We start from the raw sequence: 18,251 nt of genomic DNA, 5'->3' as shown, positions 1-18,251 counted from the left end.
GAATAAAGTGGGAATCTTACAAACATAACATTAAATTTTTATTTTTGAATTTATTAAATAAACTTGTCAAGATGAGATAAAAAAAAAAAATATTTAGAGTCGCACCTATTTATACTGATAAATGTGTGTCCACATCAAGATTTGTTGGGGGAGAAAAATTCCCTCTTTATATCGAGCCTTAATTTTTTTACTAGTGGTCATTACACTTTCGGTTAATTGTCATGCTACCCGCTGCATGGTAAAGCTTAAAAAATGTTGTTAACGCGTAGCTTTGTTATATATATATATATGCTTATCTAAAAGCACGTTCCTTCATTCCGGGACAGGATGCTTCACCCGATTCTGTGTGGGCACCACTACATGCTTTGTCTCCCTCTCTTCCTTGATCACCTTTCATCTTGCATTCATTTTCGTGCATAAAAAAATAAAAATTTGATTTCTCTGTTATCCTTTTCTGTATTATTTTATAAAATTATATAATTTTTTAAAATTATATATTACCATTAAATATTAAATATTAACATAATGTATGATTATTTTAATGAAACAATATAGGAATAACATGAAAAAGGCCAACGGAAAATTCAAGTCCAAAATAAAATACCCAAAAGACGAAAACCAACAAAAAAAAAAAAAGAAGAAAGATCCATGACAAATGGAGGCGATGCAACTAACTAATCGTGGACGACCTTGAAAAGTCATTTTGATCGACCTGGTCCTTTTTTTTTTTTTTGAAGACCAACTGATTCAAATTTTGTCCTGGTCTAACCACGATCTATATATTCAAACCTATCGTTCCCATTATTTTTTTTATATAATTCAAAGCTAGGCATAGTTTTGATATAAAAAAAAAAAAACTAGGCAAAGGAAATTCGAACCATAATGCCATGATGGCAAATAATTTTTTAATGCTTTGCTAAATTAATCAGAATTGAATTGCTGTTGTTGATGAAATGGAAACTAGCTGTAGCGTAGGAAAAGGAAGGGACAGTGAGATGCCAGCCTCCATTGTAAATGCAATGCATATTTATTTATTTGCTTTCATATATTTTGAAGAAATAGTTATCAACTTAAACAAAGAGTTTTTCCTTATTTTAAAGATATTGCATTTTAAAATTTCAGCTGGACAACGTGAACGAATTAAATGAACCTTTTTCCCTTGGATAATAAGATATTATTACACTTTAAAGGACCCTTTTTTATTATAACCAAACAATTTCTTCTAGTTTTTTTATTATAAGTTAACTATATTGATCTTTCTTGAAATTTGTATTTTATATATATATATATATATATATATATATATATATATAATTTTATTTATCACCAGACTTGTTAATATTTGTTTTTTTTATAAAAAAAAAACATATGATTGCTTTGACTATTTATACCTATTAACCAAACACGTAATGTTTTCAAACATAACAAAAAGAAAAGAAAAGAAATATAATTTTCCGAACAAGTAAAATATAAATATAATCACCGTTAATATTAATACTTAGCACGTTGGATGGACCAATTCAATGGAGACTCGGAAATATTGAAGAGTGACTTACAAGAGGAATTCAAATCTCCAACCACTTGGATTATCAAGACATCAACCATTACAGGAGCGATAAAAAGAATTTAAGGGTAGAGTTTTATGTTAGATATCAACCATTACAGGAGGGATAAAAAAAATTGAAGGGTAGAGTTTATGTTAAAAATTGCTCCTCTTTATTATCTTTTTAAGTGAAATTTTTATTTGGGTTCTTTTAAAATAAAATCTTTACATTAAAACACGTCTCCCCTTTTGAGTATTATTTAAAATTCTTTTATCTTGTAAAAAAAACATGTTTTCTTATTTTTAATTAAAGACTAACATTTTATTGAATAATAAAAAGATCACATGAGGAGATCTAAACCCGAGTACTCGTGCATTAATCCTTTTAACTTTAAGTAGGATTTTCATTTGAATTCTCTCGCGTGAAAATCTCTACTACTACTAATAGTGTGTTTCGGTACTTCCTAAAATTAATTTTACCACCAAAATTATGGTAGAAAATTGAAAATTGAAAATTAAGAAATTGAAGCAATTATTTGTCCATTTGGTTTCAACTTTATTTTATTAGAATTGAAAACTAATTTAAACACACTAAAATTCCCATGAAAGAAGTAATTAACTTCAAGTATCTCTTTTACTATGAAGTATTTTCTTTAACGATCAAAATTGTCCAATCATTCTAATTTTTTCTATTTAATTAAATAAGTTATATCATTTGTCTTATCTATATAAAGAAATGTTAATGTATTCTTTTTTCAATACTCTCTTATGATTAACTGACATTTGTTAAAAATGATCAATTTTGGTTAATCATACTTATCATTTAATGATTTTATTTCTTAATCTAAATATAAGATTTTATCTCTGTATATCCACTTAGATAACATACAATCTCACATAATATTTTTTCTTTTTAAAAAAATTCCTCTCTATTTCTTTTTAGCATCTAAAGTGTAAAAGATACGAGCAAATTTTCAAATTTACCCAACTAAACGCCCCTTTGCTGTCAGGAACACAGTTTCATTGCTTCTACGCCACTTCCTTTAATTCATTACAAAAATAGTGCAAGGTCGCATCCCGTGCGGACGGTGCCAAGAAATGTCACGTTTATTTTTGTTGAATAAGGAATGTCATATTTATTAAATTTGTTGTCATTATTAAAAAAAATACAGGACCATGCGTTTAAAAAGTGAAATCAAGAGGTGGCCTTGCTTTGAAAAAAATTAATGTATAAAACGAAATATAAAAAAATTAGAAAAATATTTGTTTTTTTATTATATTTCACATTATTTATTGAATGAATTAATAGATTTGCAAATATAAAATAATATCATTCTTGCTTTCTTTTTTCTTTTTATTGTTATCATGTTTTTTTCTTTCTTTTTCATTCTTTCAATTCTCTGTTTTACTTAACTTTTAATTTAAAGAACCTTTTCTTTTCATTTTAAGATAATAATAATAATACATCAAAATCTCAAGTTACTATCTATATAAAAAAAAAAAATCACAAACATACATAGACAAATGAACAACTTTTAGTTTAAACATACATAGGTAGCTCATAAATCGCTAGTAAGCAGAAAAATAAATAACCGGAGTGATAATCCAATTCACCCTCAAAGATCAGTTAGTAGTTTACTTAGTTTGAAAAAAAATATGCATATTTGTGTTTAGTTTATTCGGAAAGAGTTCTAATGGATTAAAAATGCAATATTTATCCACAGCATGAAAATTAATCTGAAAAATCTCTACGTAAAAAATGTTATATTGAGACTAAAAAAGAGAGAGATGAATGGTGGGTGAGCCAGCACTGCATCACACATGATCCCCACTTGCCGTGAGCGAAGATCCGTTTCGTTAACGGAACAAACTTCTTTGCTGTCTCGAGACAATATGGCGTAGGAGTGGGTTCCTACTGCACCGCACGACCGTTCGGATTTGGAACGCCGTCTCCGTCAACGGTGGGTCCACGTCACACCCAGTCAGCATATGATAAACGGGTAAGAGATGCTTATCCATGCTGAGTAGGAAAGAAGGTATCGTATTCTATTCTTCTCTTTCAATTCTTCAAAGTAATTCATGCTTTTTACTTTAAAAGGAATGAATAATCCACTTACCGCACACATGATTAGTGTGGTAACCAGATATCATTACTAAATTGAATGACTAGTATTATAATTTCTGAGACAAAAACATAAATCACCACTGATAAAAAAAAGTACAAATTCTTTAAGTAAATTAATTTTATAATAAAAAGCTTTCTTTTTTTCTTTTTCTTTTTCTTTTTTTATAAAAAAAACAGCTTTCTTTTATCAAGAAAACGCCAATATATTTGCTAAAATTATCAAAATCATGAAACAGCTATATTAGTTTTTTTATTATCATAAGCAAAAGTTTAGAATCTGTACTTAAGAGTAATCAAATTATTTTTAAAAAACTTTATTTTTGTAAATTATGTTAATAATGATTTATGTTAAATACAAAATTAATAATTAAAAATAATGCCATACTTTTTATAATTTTATTATAAAGGAAAATCAAAAAACTAAACGAAAAAATTTATTTTAAAACTATTTTTCACTCACCATATTAAAATATAAAATTCTACTATATAATTATTTATAATAAATTATTATAAATATAATTATTTATCAAAATAATTTGTCACAGCTAAACTCACATTAATTAAATGTTACTAATTCCTTTCATATTTTAAGGAATTCATATTCCCAAATTCGCAAAATATAAATGCAACAACAAGAGTTTTTATTTTGATTTTCACTTCTATGTTTTTATTTAAAAACGGCAACATCTAAACATTACTATAATAGAAACTCTCAATGAACGTTTTTTTTTTTATATTCATTTATTGATAACCCAGGTTATTTTATCTAACTTAATCTTTTATTCAATGGAAAGATAAATAAAATTTAATCAATAATTATTTTTAATAAAAATCGAATTTGAATATTTAATCTTAATTTTAATAAATTAATCATTTGTTTTTCATCATTTAATTAAATTTTTCTTTCTTTCATTTTTTTTCTTTTTATATTTATTTTATTTCTTACATTATTTTTTTTTATTCGGCACCTTACCAAACAGATATTCTCTGATTCTTTCTCCTTATTTAATTTAATTTTGAATAAAGGTGAAGTGGCTATGGCCTGTGTCTGTGAAACAACAAGGAGAGCGGGAACGCGTTGCGTACACCTCACATCCTCCTCCTCTACATAAGCGCCCTCGCATCCCATTCTTTGCAGACTCAACAAGCATTCCACTCACACCTCATCGTTTCTCTCTCTAGATCTCTGTTTCTTCTTTTTCTCCAACCTTCGTTTCACCACCACACTTACATTACTTTGTCGGTGAGTTCCCGTTTTTCCTCCTTCCACTCCCACCGCTAGGGTTGCGATGCTCCTAAACTTTTTTTTTTCTTAATTAATTCTTATTTCTGCTTAATTTTCTTGAAGCGCCGTTTCTTAAACTCCACGTTTCTTAGTAACCTCTGTTTTTAAGTAGTAGCAATATGCTTGCCCTGGAATATCTCAGATCTGTCGCCGTTTTGGCCTTTCCCTGCCGTTTAGTTACGTTTTTTTTTTTTTTTTTTTTGTGTAATTCCCTATGCTCTGCCGTTTCGCTTGCAAAAATGGCTTCTGAATCAGAGAATGTCAAATGAGTTATAGGAAAACGTGTTTTTTAAAGTCGTAATTGCAATTGTGACGGTGCTTTTGGTGAGATTGGAAAAGAAAAAACTAGGTGTCTCTGCATATAACATTTATTGAAATTAAAATAGATTTTGTCAAATGGATTGATTATTTGAGTTTTTAATTCGTAATTGCAGACATTCATCTTTTATGACGGTGCTTTTGGTGAAATTAGAATAGATTTTGTTTTTGCAATTCTTGCCTAAGTTTACGCGTCAAATGGATTGATTATTGTTGATTTTGTATGGTATTAATTTTCGGACACTGTTCTTTTGGGTGATTATTGAAAGGTCAAAGGTCAAATTTGGTACATTGTTTTTTTTTTTAAAAGGTTGGTAAATAATGTGAAAATACAACTATGGATCTAGTGAAAAATATTATTTATTATTTCGGAGTGCAGAAATGGCTCCACCAATTGAGACCCCAAACAAGGTTTCCAGCTATCAACAGTCCCCAAACCCTCGTCTTAACGAGAGGATTCTTTCATCCATTTCCAGGAGACACGTTGCTGCACACCCGTGGCACGATCTTGAGATAGGTAAGCTATGTAATTGTAAAATTGTGACATCTTAATGTTTTGATCGTGATGTATTTCTTTTTTCTTACTTTATTTTGTATGTTAACTGTATTTTCTCCACAATGCAGGACCCGAAGCTCCAAAGATCTTCAACTGTGTAAGCATATATACTTAAAACTTACAATCCTAAACATTGAATGACTTGTCATGCAATTTCCATGCCAAATCATTAAAGGATCACTAAATGTTTTGCTGAGATTTTATCTATTAATGGCTATGATGCACGGATATAATATGCATGTTTGTTTGATGGAATGGTAAAGTAAAAGATATACAATGTAATTCACACCAAAAAAACAGATATACGATGTATTTTATTTTTTTTACAATAGTCACTGAATTTTGATTCATGACCTCATGTATACTACTCTAGGCCCAACATTAAGCCGACCCTGGACGGTTGATACTGTGTTACTATATAGGAAACAATGCTTGCAATGTGTGTGTGGGTGTGTAAAGAGGACATCAAATAAGTATGAAGTATCCAAATATTCATATTGGATAGTGAAGCAAATGCAAGTATTGGTGCTTTGTAGACTGATGGTTAGAACAGGGATCATATTGGATAATGGCGATTCCATTTTCATCTCAAATTTTTCCAGTTAGTCTGTCTTCTTATTGGAAATGACTATCCTGTTACCTGACTGACTTGTTGGAAGGGCATAATTTGATTATTTGTATGGGATTCTGGCTGAATTTGTTCTAAACTTGTACTATAGGTTTAAGCATATCTAGCATTGCGGGACAATTTGTTGTCAAGTACCCAAAATATTTCCTATATTATGTTTCTCATGCTTTCTTTTTCTTTTCATCTAATTCTTAAATGCTATAGAATGATAAGCCTAAGCTTTTTAAGAATTGCAGTGTTTGACCTATAACATTTTCTAATCAGCATGGCTACTCTAATCTCAAGTTTTCATATCATGTTGTTCCTGTGACCTTAAATTGTTATGATTTTTATTGCCTCTATTGAGAAATTAGACTTGAATACTTGTGAAATATTGCTGAATCTTGCAGGTGGTCGAAATAGGGAAAGGAAGCAAGGTGAAATATGAACTTGACAAAAGAACTGGACTTATTATGGTAATCATGGTTGCCTAGCTTTTTCTTCCCTTGTTACACTTGTTGACAGGATATTGCTGAACATGCATCTATGTGCAGGTTGATCGTATACTTTACTCATCAGTTGTTTATCCTCACAACTATGGGTTTATTCCACGTACTATTTGTGAGGACGGTGATCCCATGGATGTCTTGGTTATTATGCAGGTACTTGAATATTGTTCATATTGCCAACTTCTTGCTAGTTAGTGTGATTCAAGTTTTCTGAAAATGGATTGTGTAATAAGTCAACAACTTCCGTTCAACTGCAATACCAAATACTTAAGTTGGTGGTTAGAGTAACGAGGTCAACATTTTAACTAAAGTCTCTTGAGTAGAGTTTCTATAGTTTTGATGATTTTAGTGTCTTTAAAGTGATCCTTGTCATTTTAAAAGACCTTTACTTATTAGGCCTTATCTTTATTACTAATCTAAAATTTAGCCAGCTCAAGTGATCTCAATGTGGGAACCTGAATAAAATTATTTTATATACTGTAATATAATTAATAATCCCAGAATATTTTTATCGTAATAATTCAAGGAGAGTCAATGAATTGGCCTTCCTAGTTCAACAATTTTGTATTTGACGTTTGTGGACCATCCTACATTTTTACATCTTCAGTATTTTTCTACTATCTTTAGTGTATATTATGTATATATTTTTATACATTATCTTTAGTATATTAATTAATTAATCTATTAAGTACGTTTTGTTTTATGCTTTTACTGTTTTTTTGTGATGCTAACCCTTGGTCGTACTTGGTTGGACAGGAGCCAGTTCTTCCGGGTTGCTTTCTTCGGGCCAAAGCTATTGGTCTCATGCCTATGATTGATCAGGTATATTAGACATTCCCTTTTTCCACAAAGCAAGAGCCTCTCTCTCTCTCTCTCTCTCTCTCTCTCTCTCTATATATATATATATATATATATTTAGCAGTTCTTTTGATTATTGATCTACCATTAATTGTGATCAAATTCAGGGTGAGAAAGATGACAAGATAATTGCTGTCTGTGCTGATGATCCTGAGTATAGGCATTACAATGATATCAAGGAGCTTCCTCCACACCGTTTAGCTGAAATTCGTCGTTTCTTTGAAGATTGTATCCTTTCCAAGAATTTCAAAATGTGTTTGTTCAGCACTTCCTATATGTTAGCATCTACATAACAGCGAAATACACAAGTATCATTTGGTGCGCCATGTAAAATCAAACTATTTTTGTGTTTTTCTTAATAAAGGAATTAGACAAGAAGAATGAGAACAAGGAAGTTGCAGTGAACGACTTTCTTCCTGCCTCAGCTGCCTATGAAGCGATCAAGCATTCCATGTAAGTAGCAGCCATCTGATTCATGATCACTAAACCGTTTTTTATCCATTAAGTAATGGGTAATTGATCACTTTAACTCGTCCAATTTTGACATTTTTTTTAAAAATGTTTTAAGGTTTCAATTTTATTACTTCTCTTTTTATTCATGCGCAAGAATGATATGAAGTTTAAAACCTTTTTATTTTGTTGTGAGAAGGACCTTATATGCGGAATACGTTGTGGAGAACTTGAGGCGGTAGTGTTGATTCCTGGGTGCTTGGAATTTTGTTTGGTTGTGAAGACATACATTACATGTATTCAAAGGCTGCTATTATAATTACGATTATGACGATAACAAAAGCTTTCTATCCTTGTCGCGTGTGCATTGGTCTCAGGGCTGCAACATGCATATTCTACACATGTGCTTAGTTTTGAGTGAATGATTTTTTCATTTATTAATATCAAAGTTTTATTATTGTAGCTCACTCTACCAAATATTTGGAGCATATGGGATTCTTACATCTTATATAAAGCATTTTTACAACAAATATTAGTACTATGTTTTGTGCTTATTGCCACTGTTTACCCGAAAAATTGCATCGAATCAAGATCAAAACTATTTCATCGCGTGTGCAAATAATACGCGATAAGAAAATTGGTGCCTCGTAAATTTGCAGAGAGCAATGTCAATGTGTATGGTTGTACCAGGATGACACATGCAAAACAAGGGCATGTTTACGGTTCAAGCAACTTATTAAAGATGGAAATGATTTAAAATTTTATATCTAGCTTGCCTCGTTTATTAAATATATATGCTTCATGACTTTATGACTACAGTTTAAAACTTTTTTTTTATTATACTGACTATGTTTCTCTTTATCATGTCCCTCTGGACTTTTCACATGTGTATTTGGGGCGCTAGTGCGCTACTGCGGGGTTATCTGTTTCAATAGGGAAAAAGTATAGCAAAGCTAAACTATTACACACTACTCTAGCCAAAAAAAAAAAAAACTAGTATACACTAGCACATTGGTCAATATAATTTTTTGAAACAGTGAAGAAATCCTCAAGATTTTTTGGAAGAAAAAAAAATGAAATAATTTGATGTAGATTATACTGATTCGAGTCATGTATGAGGTCACATATATATTACAATAACCGAGTAAGATTTTTTACATGAAAAAAACAAGATTAGTATAATAATAAAGTTACCTCTTCAAATATTGTCTTTGAAGATTTATATGACTGATTCGGGTTATAACAAATTATATTTCCCCCCCTTTTTTACAACAATAAACTGCATTTAAAAAGTGTGGAAAAAAATTCATCAATCCACCATGTATCAATCTAGATTCACGTAACAACATTTGACAAAATACCAAAAAGGGTGAATCAATAAAAGTTTGGATTTAAGCTTAAGCAAAACAGATGGCACATAGCTGATGAGGAACGAATCAGTCATAGTTCAGTGAGTCATCAGCCAGAGGCCAGATGGTGGCTAGGCATGCAACTCTGCAAGTGCTTACAGAGACCTCACATTTGAATACGTCGTGCCACACATCACAGATGATGATGGCTGGGGACCAAGATCCTGTGCAATTTTTCAACAAACTTCATCAATCTCATCCATTAAGATATCTTTAATGGTTAAAATTTAACATACTCTTAGAACATATTAAATTATTTTTTTTTAAAAAAAATTTAGAGATGAGTTATTGATATAAGATACCCAAACAAAAACTTAAGAAACACCCACAATGTCAATTGGACTTCTCCAATAACAAAAGAAAATAAAAAACATATATTTTTTATCCTAAAAAATTCATTAGACGTCTTCCATTGGAGATGAGCTTAGCATTTAACTAATAAAATTTGTAGAATTTTTATAATGAGATAGCGAGTATGAAAACTGGCGTCACTTAAATCTAGGGTTTTATGTGCATAAATTTCAGAACATCAGGGTGTATATACCATGAAACACAGATATGGGTTGCCACATTAGTTTAGAACACCTTCTATTGGACAAGTCAATAACTTAAGACGGGTGAAAAGTTTTAAAATTTTTCCACTAACAAACTTTAACCTCCTTTTAAATGATAGACTCAGAATGAAGAAGAAGAAACAACAATCAATTTAATTGATGTTTTTTAAACGTGCAAGACAAAATTGATTGTAATAAAATAAATGAGATAAGGGAAGAGAGAATTGCAAACTTGATTTATACTGGTTCGACCACTTCTCATGCCTACTTCCAATCCTCAAGCAATCCACTTGATTGTTCACTATCTCTGTACATCTTTTATAGATTTCGAACACACTTTGGAATCTCTCACCCTTGTGTTCAAGATTCTCTAAGAGACACTCAATTTCTTGATTACAATTCTCACAATCCGAGAGACAATCAGTCTCTTGATTACAACTCAGTTTCTGAGATGAACAGAAAGATTTCTCTTCTTTAGAGTAGATGATACAAATTGAAGATTCTAGAGGAATTTTTCTCTTTTAGAGATAATAATACAAATTGAAGTTCTTAGATGAATTCTCAATAAATTTGTAAGTGTTTACCCAATAGTTGTTAAGAGAGCATTTGACTATTAAGTTCTTTTAGAACATCTCTCTTTTCGAAGTCAGACACATATATATAGGCCCATTGTACCTTTTCAAAATGGTTTGAAAAAATGCATCTTTTCAAAAAGTTTTTCTGAAATTTTCTCACTGGTAATCGATTGTAGGTTTCTGGTAATCGATTACACAATTATATTTTGAACGGTCGTGACTTTTCAAAGTGTTTTCTGAACGGTCATAACTTTTCAAAGTGTTTTCTAAAGTGTCGTTATTGGTAATTGATTAGAAACATTTGGTAATCAATTACAAAATTCAAAATTCAAATTTCAAAACCCTTTTGAAAAGCTTATTTCCAAATTTGTCTATGGTAATCGATTACAAACATTTGGTAATCGATTACAAAATTCAAATTTCAAAACCCTTTTGAAAAGCTTATTTCCAAATTTGTCTCTGGTAATCGATTACGAGGCTAGTGCCTTTGATCTCTTGGAAATAATTTGTTTTGAGGCAAAAACCAATCAACCAGTGAGATTGTTTGAAACCTTATCTTTTTATTGACATTGAATTAATCTTAAAGTAATGTTTAACCTTTGAATGTTTGTTGAAGCAACCTTATTTGATTCTACTTTGACATCATCAAAACCTTGTATTCATACATTCACATTCCCTCCCTTTTTTAAGATGACAATTATTACCAAGTGAATTCTTTTCAGCATCATCAAAACCTACATATTTCACACCTTCACCTTCAATAAAAAGAATTAAACTGAAAAGAAAAGATTTCTTCTTCATAGAGAGCCAATAAATAAACTCTTGTGAACAGAAAACAGCATTCAAACATATAAAATAAACCGTACTACCACAGCATTCAACGTTGAGAAAGATCCTCGAAAGGAAAGAAACAATGACCATTTTTATACGGGGGAACAATTGCAATTCAAACTCGAATCAGGGAGTAGAAACACCCACTTATAGTACTAAGGAACACCAAATAGAATAAACATTGATACTTTATATTGTCCCTTTTTTTAGAAGAAATGAACCGTAGTAATGCAACATTTTGTTATGCACTTGTGCAAATTCTGAAGCACACTCTAAGTCGATTTTCTCAAAATACACTTATACGAGAAGAAATAAAAAAATCAAAGAAATAAAATAAACTTCACTTTAAGTTAAACATCTCAACTTATAAAGAAGTAAGATTTGAGAAGTTATAAAAAGGTTTAAGTACACAAGTTAATTAACTTATGATTGGAGCATGACTCGATTTATTTTCTTTTCCTGTAAGTCTTCATTGAGAAGTTTATTCGAACTGCCTCTTTATCATCTCTAGTCTCTACCCAACCATAGTAGCTACTTGCTATTCCCATCTTAATGAAAATACGCTTAAATGTGCTTTAGTAAGAATAGACAAAGGTGACAGTCATGAAGATGACAAGAAACAAGTGGATCGCAATGTGGAAGCTCTATGATGTGTGTAAGAAGCAGCCCTAAAATGCTTTTCTCCTTTGCCTGAAGGAGATTAAGTAAAGATTGGCTAAAGTAAATGTCAACTGAAATTGTAGAAGAATGAGACTACTTTGAAAGACTTGCACATAAGAGGTAAATGTCAGCCAGGGAAACAAATTAAGAAACATTTGTATTTTTTTTTTTAGTTGAGAATAATGTTAGCACACGTGTGCTTGTCTCAGTGTTGTATATGTACCATATTACCAAGAAAACACTGCGCACTTATTCAAGAGTCAAATAAAATAAATTCAACACTCAAAGCCAGATAGCAAAATTGAAGGTTGTGTGAGCCATCCCAGAGTTGCCCATGATTTGGAGTCTAGCCGACAAGATGTAGCAATCAAGGTTGTTGGATGGTAATATACCAGATCCACTTTCATAACAGAATAGCTAGTCCAAATGTTATTAGTTTATTTCCGCACATTCTCACATAACACTTTGAGTTCTTTAAAATCACTCATGGATTTTAAGAAAATGATTCATAATTGAGTCAGGACTTCTTTGTTTTTTCTGTGTCAATCTGTCTCCAGGGGTTTAGAGCTTCTCTAATTGCCTGAGCATCAGGCGAATTCTCCCAGGCACGCTTTTCTGACTCCAAAACAGTTACTTTGTCATCTGTACAAAAACAAGGCAAGGAAAAATTGAAACATTCAAATTTTTATAAAGTCTAAATCCTTCGATGAAAAAAAAATCACGGGAGCTATCACAATACCTAAGAAAACAATAATTAAATTCTCTTCATATGCAAAATATTATGTTGATTGGGCAATTTGATCAAGAGAAATAATGTAAAAAGCCATGTATGACAGAGTACATGATATTTCCCAAATATTGTTCTCATTGGAAGACCATGGATGCTTCCCAAAAATCAGATTCACAACATTATTGAATTGTGTATCTACTAACTAGTAGTACTGGAGGCAATATAATAATCAAGACACTACTCTAGTAACCAAAATCAATAACCTGCTATTAGACAACTCAAAAGGTCATATCACATTAAAAAAGAAGCAAAAATAAGAGCATCAAATGGAAAATCAATAAGAAAGGAAAGTTCTCACACAGAATCCAGTTTTGATCATGAACAACTCCATAGAAGCCCCAACCAGAGCCGACACAACCCCAATCTTCAGGTACCAATCAAGAAACTTCATTTTCAACTGAATGAAATAGAAACAATGATTACTGAAGTCAAAATCTGAATACAGTACTGATTAATTGCAAACCCAACACCATTTCTAAGTTCCAAAAGAACTGGAATTAGTTAAGCTTGTCATTAACGGTTCAAGTTTAAACTCATTGTGTAAAATCATAATCATAAACGTATAATTGAATTTGGATTTCATTATGCAGAAGCATTAGAAATAACTAGAGCCAAATAAGAATCAAACTGAAGGAAGCAGAAGCCACATTGTGATTCCAGAAAAATCTAATAGAAAACACACCAAAGGTAAAGGGAAGGGAACCGTATGCTATCACAATCATCACCACAGGATCAAGCAAACACAAAATTCCAGATTAAGGTCCAATAGTTTAACAAATGCATGCATGGTTGACCTTCTTGATAGATCTTGGGATTTAGGAATTGAAACTAAGCCAGAACACTATGCATGCATGTAGATTTGATAATAAGCATGCCTTTAAGCTTTACACATGGCTGAGTTTACTGCCAATAATCTGCTTGAGCTTGATCCAACTATTGCAACTGGATATGTTCAATTGGCTAATGTTTATGCAGCACAAAACAGACGGGATCATGTTGCTATGATCCAAAAATCAATTAAAGAAAATAATGTAGACACCTGGATATAGTTGGTTTGAAATAAAAAGTGTGGTGCATGAGTTTAGATTGAGAGACAGATTGCACCCTATTTGGTTTATATACATGAAAAACTAAATGTCTTGGAGAACAAAATGAAGTTGACTGGCTATGTGCCAGATCTTGCATTTGTGTTGCATGATGTGGGAGAGGAGTTGAAAGGACAGCTTTTTTTATGGCATAGTGAGAAGCTGAAAATTGCATTTGGACTTCCAAAGGTACCATATTAGGGGTTCCAATCCGGGTGTTCAAAACTTGAGAGTTTGTGGAGATTGCCACTCTGCAACCAAGTACATCTCGAGTATTGAAAGAAATCATAATTAGAGATACCACAGGGTTTCATCATTTCAAGGATGGGTTCTACTCCTGCACAGATTACTTTTAAGCTCGAGAATGTGCAATCAGCATGATGCTATTAAATTGAAGGATATACCGTTTTATTCCAAGAGCAATGCTGGCATGCGCCTGAGGTTGACGTTGATTTGATTTTGATCATACACAGAAAGGAATACCATTATAGAGATTCAAAAAAGTGGGCTTAATTGCTCTAGCATCGTATTAAATTTCCGGTTGAACTAATTGCCTGTGATATTGAAAATTAACAGCCAAGTCACATCTTAGGTGTTAGCAGTCTTATGGACACTACTTTGTAAAATACAGAGGTTCTCGACAGAATATGACTAGAGAGAACACAATCCATTGATGTTTGTTAGCACCCAAAAATTAAATGCTTTTGCAAATGCAGTCTCAAGAATGAAAAATTGACTTGTATTAACTTCCAAAATAGAAAGGCTACATGACAGTAGGATGGCATGGCTCCCAATCAGATAAATTCCCTTGACCACTTGGTTTTGACTTTTGGTGGCATTGGTATTCAAGATTTGGCACACTGATTTCATGTTGAAAAAATCATCCACTGCTCCCATCCAGACCATTCCATATTGTTAGTGTTTTGATGAGGAGCATTATCTACCATTTTATCAATTGTTTCTTGAGACAGTAAATAAAAAAATTCTTGCAAGTTCCTCCACCGCTGGGTGACAAGTACCTGCAAGCTTTTTTATAAACCAATTGTCTAGGTACAGGCCTAAAGCTATATTGAGCAAATAGCTAATATAAGGAATCCAATGACCCTGCTACAAATTAATATGCTTCCCATTCCCTAAGCTCCACATCATGTTGTTTTTAATTTTATCACAAGCCATAACGTACTCCCATCCAAAAGTTGGAAGATTGCTAATGTTTGTAAATTTTGAGATAAAAAAAAATTAGCATTTACTAAACTTGTTACCTATGATCCTTAGTCCAGAGGTATAATCTATAATCACAACATTGGAAGATCAATCATATTCACCGATTCATCATATTCAAAATATAATCATTGGAATGAGTGAAACACATAAAGTAGTCAGTACTTGAAAGCATTAGCAATTTAGCATGTGACAGATATGAAAGGAGATTATACTGTCCAACACAATTGATTATAGCCAATGTAAAATAATCAAATCATCAAAACAAAAGAGAAAAAGAATTACATTTACATTGGATAGCATATAAGGATATATGTTCATCTCATATATGTACACTAAAAACATCTAAGAAAAAGCGAGTATATCAAATTATATTGCATGAGAGAAGAAGATATGGAAAACATTCCTGTACATGATAAAGCATATGCCAAAAATTTTGATAATGAGTTTGCTTATCTATGATTCTATGTATTATTTAGAGCAATTATTTTATCCTATAGTTATTTTCACAAACATGATAATTTTCTGTATCATTCAACTCCTTTGTCAGAGTGGAAAGTATCATACTATTCACGATACGTATCGCACGATTCGATACGATTCCAGCTGCTCCCGATACGAATCGGAGGTTGTCTCGTTTTTGTTCCTGAATCGTGGTTGAATATCTTTATCGGGGATGAATCGTGCTTGAATCGCGATTTCCAGACGAATCGCGCGATTCTTCACCGGCGGCTGGCCTCGCGACTCTTGAGCCTGCGCAGACTCGTCGGAGAGCGGAATCGCTGGACACGCCGCGCTGGATCGCAGGATCGTGAAGACGGGCGTGTTTCCGCGTCGCTATTTTCTCAGCCGTGGCAGAGCGGAGTCAAGGTTGTTTCAGATTTAGGGTTACTGTGGAGGAGATAACTGATATTTGGGCTTGCGGGACTTGGACAAATTCGGCTCACGTGATTTTTAAACTAAATGACGCTCCACACGTGCCTTTTTAAAACATAATAAGGATTCAAATGTGATTTTTTTATTCTGTACTAAAATTTGGGTGAGTTTTTAAATCTTGCAGTCAAATGTGATTTGTGCTTTTTTATTTTAAAATAGGTTCAATAGTATCTTTTTTTTATTACAATTAATTTTTTTTTTTTATGGTGTGGCTGTTTTTCTTTCTACTTTTATTTGTATGGACTCTTGAACCTTCATATGTGAATAATAAGTTACTTGACATGCATGCAAGGGTGATAACTTTCAATACGAATCAAGGTGAGCGACCACCAGGGCCTCATATTTAAAGTGCCATCAAAATTGTTATTTAGTCTAAGTATTAAAATTTTATATAATATTATGATTTAGCAATGTCAACTTGAGCTTGAAGAATTGTTTCTTGTCCATTGGATTGCAAAATGTAAAGAGGAATAAGTTATGAACATAAAAAAAAATTCTCTTAAAACATGATAATTCTCTAGGCTTCCTAAGATTAATCTTTAGTGTCCCGAACAAAAAAAATTAAGTATTCATAATTATTGAAATATTGTTCATCTTGAATTTTGTTGTTGTAAAACTCATTAGTAATTTATTTATAATTAAGATCATTTAAAGTAATGATAACGTGTATATTACTCTAAAAGTTGTTATTAACAATAACATGAATAATTAATTTATCATGAAATAAAAAAATTAATTAATCTACCTTGTCACATAATAAATTACAAATTGATAAACTCTTTTAAAATAAGTGAAATGATTAAAAAATTGTAGAACTAAGAAAATAAATATACATAGAGTATGAATATCGAGACAAGCAATTATATATAATATGAATGACACATCAAGAGCTCATGATTGACAATTGTGAATTAAAATTACAATTATTGTATTAATAATATATATATATATATATATATATATATATATATATATATATAAGTTTGTACTGATAGTGTACGCTCACATTATGTAGTATAATTTGAATTTGTTTTTCTTGAATTAAAATTAATTTTAAAAAATAGGCTTACAAAATATGATTCGTTACTTAAATAGATTTTGTGATTTGTAAAATCAAAGTATAACAAAATATAGCAATAAAATATTAGATTTAACTAAAATTAAAATAAAATTCTAAAACAAATAACTTACAAATTCATAAAAATTCTTATAGAAATTAAAATAGCAAAAAATGGTCTTATTCATACTCTCCTAATCTATAAACTAATTAAATCTAGATGGATAACAATAATATTATCACAAGTGCAATTAAGTTTCTTTTATAAGCAAACCATAGACTAGTGGGGAAAAAACACATTAGAAACTTCATAACATTTTATTATTTACACTTGGAAACTAAATTATGACATTTGTACATGGACCTGTAACTAATAATAATGAAAATAAGATAATATTCACATATTTTATTTACAACAAATAAAAATAATAAGAAAATGTTTATTTTAAAAAAATGTAAACTAACCAAACTAATAGATAAATAAATATTTTAAGATTCTTTTTTAAACTTGTTCTCACCATTTCAAGTCAAGAGATACATAAATAGACACATATCATTATATGTTTGTAGTGATACTATTAAGAACCTATTAAACCAACACAAAAAAAAATTGTCTATTATGTAACATGCCTTTTTTTCGTAAATAAATGATTTAATAATGTACAACCTAAGAATAGAAATAAAAATACAAATCTAACCCTTTATTGTCATTATAATGTGATTCGGTGTGATTATGCAAAAATATGTTACTTAAGATTGTTGACTTACTATTATTGTTATGTCCAATTATATGTTTTGTTATCATGAACAAATAGATGAAGAGCAAACAACTACAAAAGAATAGTGTAAGTCTTAAAGATCTTTTGAGGAAAAATAATATGA

At 31.0% G+C, this 18,251-nt stretch overlaps 2 protein-coding genes across 3 annotated transcripts; one reads left to right on the top strand and one right to left on the bottom strand.

The window, feature by feature from the left end:
* Nucleotides 1–4,697: 4,697 nt before the first annotated feature.
* On the top strand, nt 4,698–8,807 carry LOC114382497 (soluble inorganic pyrophosphatase 4-like). Its single transcript, XM_028341966.1, has 9 exons — nt 4,698–4,911; nt 5,651–5,788; nt 5,896–5,924; nt 6,845–6,910; nt 6,989–7,096; nt 7,700–7,765; nt 7,909–8,029; nt 8,173–8,254; nt 8,451–8,807. Exons 2-9 carry the CDS (start codon nt 5,653–5,655, stop codon nt 8,491–8,493), a joined length of 651 nt encoding a protein of 216 aa, XP_028197767.1. The 5' UTR covers nt 4,698–4,911; nt 5,651–5,652; the 3' UTR covers nt 8,494–8,807.
* Nucleotides 8,808–12,405: 3,598 nt separating this feature from the next.
* Nucleotides 12,406–16,327, bottom strand: LOC114382529. Of its 2 annotated transcripts, XM_028342009.1 has the most exons (4): nt 15,944–16,327; nt 14,560–14,709; nt 13,371–13,467; nt 12,406–12,922 (listed from the first exon to the last, which is right to left on the bottom strand). In XM_028342009.1, the coding sequence occupies exons 2-4, from the start codon at nt 14,620–14,622 to the stop codon at nt 12,798–12,800; spliced, it is 285 nt and encodes a 94-aa protein (XP_028197810.1). In that variant the 5' UTR covers nt 14,623–14,709; nt 15,944–16,327; the 3' UTR covers nt 12,406–12,797. The 2 variants fall into 2 exon arrangements, 1 of the variants encoding a protein (XP_028197810.1); XR_003660258.1 differs by lacking the exon at nt 14,560–14,709 and having other exon boundaries at nt 12,819–12,922; nt 13,369–13,467; nt 15,944–16,326.
* Between the last annotated feature and the right edge of the window lie 1,924 nt (nt 16,328–18,251).

Source organism: Glycine soja, chromosome 13, assembly GCF_004193775.1.
Source record: "Glycine soja cultivar W05 chromosome 13, ASM419377v2, whole genome shotgun sequence".
In the NCBI taxonomy this organism is placed as follows: domain Eukaryota; kingdom Viridiplantae; phylum Streptophyta; class Magnoliopsida; order Fabales; family Fabaceae; genus Glycine; species Glycine soja.
This window is presented reverse-complemented; position numbering and strand designations above follow the sequence as displayed.